The 3,751-nt window shown below is 33.0% G+C and overlaps 1 protein-coding gene across 2 annotated transcripts in view; it reads left to right on the top strand.

Annotated features, from left to right (window-relative positions):
- The window catches only part of LOC107710519 (coronin-1B-like), a 23,198-nt gene that overhangs the window by 793 nt on the left and 18,654 nt on the right, over positions 1-3,751 (top strand). For both annotated transcript variants that reach the window (XM_016515415.1, XM_016515339.1), the window contains 2 exons: positions 1,675-1,880; positions 2,005-2,127. In XM_016515415.1, coding sequence (XP_016370901.1) covers positions 1,677-1,880; positions 2,005-2,127 — 327 coding nt within the window. In that variant the 5' untranslated portion in view covers positions 1,675-1,676. The remainder of the gene's footprint in view (positions 1-1,674; positions 1,881-2,004; positions 2,128-3,751) is intronic.

Below are 3,751 nucleotides of genomic sequence, written 5' to 3'. Positions count from 1 at the left end.
TATATATATATATATATACACACACACACACACACACACACACACACACATATATATATATAAGTATAAAAAAGAGTGTACATGTGTAAAAGTTCGTACAATTTTATACAGTTATTTACATTCAATGACTTTAATGAAAGTGTGACCACTTTGACATCAAATTGGATTCCTGCATATTGGTTACCAAACAATTTGTCCCCCAAATAATAATGATATTTTAAAACAATTGCTTATTTATTTGAACAAAGGAGACTGAGAATGAAACTTTAATTGAAAATGAGACTTTAATTCTTTTCTCTCTTTTTATAAATTACACCATGAACACTCTATTCGGAAATTAAAATCATCATAGAAATGTGTTTTCATTCTAGTATGAATAGCCTTTCTTGGTGTATTTTTGAATAACATATAACTCACTGACCCATATAACAGACACAATAAAGAAAATAGCAGAATTTGCAGTTGATGGAAATATCCCATGAAAACTGGCTCCTGGAAAGCACCTTTAGACCACAGTTCACATGTCACAGCTTTAGGATTAACAAAGTTGTAAGCTATTTATAGTGGGATGTTTACAGTTCGTTTTACTGTTTTAACATGGCTTTATTGATTCTAGTTTTATCACATTAAATACGAAAGGTTTTCAGGGAGGGTTGATTTGTCCAAATATATAGTCAATAGATCTCATTAGATCTCTTTAGAATATACATGTGTAATGGAAGGTGACCGAACATCAGACCTTAAATGCTGATGGTTTGTGGTTTCTGACTTGAGCTGTGTCATGTTCATCCCTGCACAGTCACAGACACGTGAGAGCTGCAGCCTTCTAGAGTTTCACTGGACAAGAGGGGCTCTCACTTTTACTTCAATACTTAAGCCTTTCTGACCTAATAGCCTAATGGTCAATAGAACTGAAAAGTAGATAATATCACATTTTATGTGATAGAACATATTATTGGCAGCAATTTTGAGATTATGGCCAAAAATAAACCAGGGTTTATATAATTAATTGGAATAATAATAATAATAATTTTTTCATGTTTTTGAAAAAAAAAACAGCATTTATTTGAAATAGAAATATTTGTAACATTATAAATGTTTATACATATTTATATATATATATATATATATATATTAATGACTTTTTAACTTCAAACAGTGGTTGATTTTTCTATACAGTATCTTTTGCATTTTTTTTGCTGTTACTAATATTTTACTATTTAAAAAGCCAATAATAGCCTTTAAAGCTTGTGACAACATGCCCCACTGCTGGGTCACAAAATGAACATGATACAGTGAACTGCATCTTGTTTGTTGGACAATAATTATGGTGTTTTTTAATAGCTGCACAGAACATTTCAAAATAAATGTGAGTATAACAAAGACATGATTGAAGTTTGAAAATTTCCCATTGACTTATTGATGTCATTGCAGTATTTGCATACTGAATTGTGATTGGTCTTTTTTCTTGCATGTATTTGCACACCAAATTGCAACTGGGTTTTTGCTCTCCTATTGTTACTATACAAATAATCATGTCAATTTAATCTTAAAGTCTGTGTTATTTTATGATTTGTTGACAATTTATTTGCTTTATGTTATACTCCTGTAAAAATATGCCATGATTGATTTATTTAATAATGACTAACGTTATATGCCACTATTCTTCAACAGCCATGTCCTTCAGGAGGGGTGTTGTCAGGCAGAGTAAGTTCAGGCATGTGTTTGCCCAGGCTTGGAAGGCTGAGCATTGCCTCGATGATGTCAGAGTATCGCGCGTGACATGGGACGGTCCGCTGTGCGCTGCCAATCCGAAGCTCATTGCTGTTGTCATTGAGGCCGGAGGAGGCGGAGCCTTTCTTGTGTTACCGCTCGCCAAGGTTGGCATGCGTTCTCTCGCAATAACAATGCCTTAAATATGCCCTGATTTACAGTTGGTATTTTACATTAGTTTGCATAATCAAATGGTTCTGCTCACATAGTTTCTGTGTCTCTTAACACTAGAGCGGTCGAGTGGACCAGAACACCCCGACCGTGTGCGGTCATGCCGCTCCGGTGCTGGATGTGCAGTGGTGTCCACATGATGACAATGTTATTGCCAGTGCCTCAGAGGACTGCACTGTCAAGGTTTGCTTCCTTCCCCTTAACAAAACCTACGCATCAGTTACTGACTTATAATTATTTCTTGCGTGAATATAGCATCACTGGGGCTTTACATGGTACATATTGTTAGTTTTGTTGAATTTGAGCATTTTAGCAGTTGGGTAAGTACTGTATTGCAATAATTATCTAAATATTTTCAACCTTTTATATATGACTTGAAATCATGTTTTATTTTTAGTCAGAGGAACCGTCATTTGGACTAAACATCCAAACACCAAATATACTTTATGCACAAATTTTATATATGGGTCAAAGACGAAAAGGGTGTTTCAAGCATAAAAAAAAAAAAGTGCAATACAGCTTTAAGTTTTGTTTTCCCCCATACATTAGAATGTGTCCTGTTTAAGTTTATATTTTTCTGAACAAAAACAAAATTATTATCATGCATTTTTTACCATGTTTGTCATTCAGTGTAACAATATTTATATACCAAAAAATCTTGTTAGGCATATTTAAAATATGAATCATTTGATGACATATTAAAAGACTCTATTTAAGCATCACAGTGCAGCCCTCAAATACCAATTAACTTTAATTTTTAAATCTTTATACTTTGCTAATGTCCTTCAAACCACTATGTTTTCCAGTTTGCCAGCAAGAAGTTTTTGTAAGGAAGTGAAAATCATTTAAAATATATTAAAATTTAGTATGATCATATATTCTTATTTGTATTTTAATAAGTACAGGTCAGAATAAGTATATTGTTTTGTTTTTACATAAATATATGTGTTACACTGAATGACCATGGTTTGTTACTCTGAATGACGATTTGCCAAAAAGAGAGATAACATTGCCATTGTTCCCATAACTGAAATGTTTTTAGCATTAATCTGTGTCATTAAATTAGTTTTAATAATAATCCTGAGTAAATGACTGCAGAAACAGATGTTGAAATATAATAAGCATTTTCCTGATGCTCCCCTGACATGCTTGCTTAGCTTGTCACTTTGTTTCTGACGCTCTGCCTCAAAAATTCCTGCTTGCAGCCACACACATATTTGTCAATTCTAAACATTCCTCATTTATCTGTAATATACCGGTAAATAAGATGTTAAAATTGTTATTTATACAGTGATACTGTCATTCAGTGTAATGGATGACACTGTGGTGTAACAGAGAATTTGCATTACACTGAATGAAAAAACCATTACCCTGAATGATGAAACTTCTACATCAGCTGATATTTCAGGCAATCAAATGGCCACCTATTTCAAACAGTGAACTTGACCAGTAAAGTTAATCACAATTATTCACAACATCTACTTGTTTTTAAAAAAATCTAACATTAAAAGTGTTTTTTGCCATTTCACTGAATGACGTGTGTTTTTGTAACCTATATTACCACACCATGAAAAGGTGAAATTATCAAGTATTTAAAGGGGTCATATGATGCTGCTAAAAAGAACATTATTTTGTGTATTTGGTGTAATGAAATGTTTATGTGGTTTAAAGTTTAAAAAACACATTATTTTCCACATACTGTACATTATTGTTTCTCCTCTATGCCCCGCCTTTTTGAAACGCGTCGATTTTTACAAAACTCATCGGTCTGAAAAAGCGAGGTATGCTGTGATTGGCCAGCTATCCA

This window comes from Sinocyclocheilus rhinocerous, unplaced genomic scaffold (genome assembly GCF_001515625.1).
Source record: "Sinocyclocheilus rhinocerous isolate Xijiao unplaced genomic scaffold, SAMN03320098_v1.1 scaffold611, whole genome shotgun sequence".
NCBI lineage: Eukaryota > Metazoa > Chordata > Actinopteri > Cypriniformes > Cyprinidae > Sinocyclocheilus > Sinocyclocheilus rhinocerous.
This window is presented reverse-complemented; position numbering and strand designations above follow the sequence as displayed.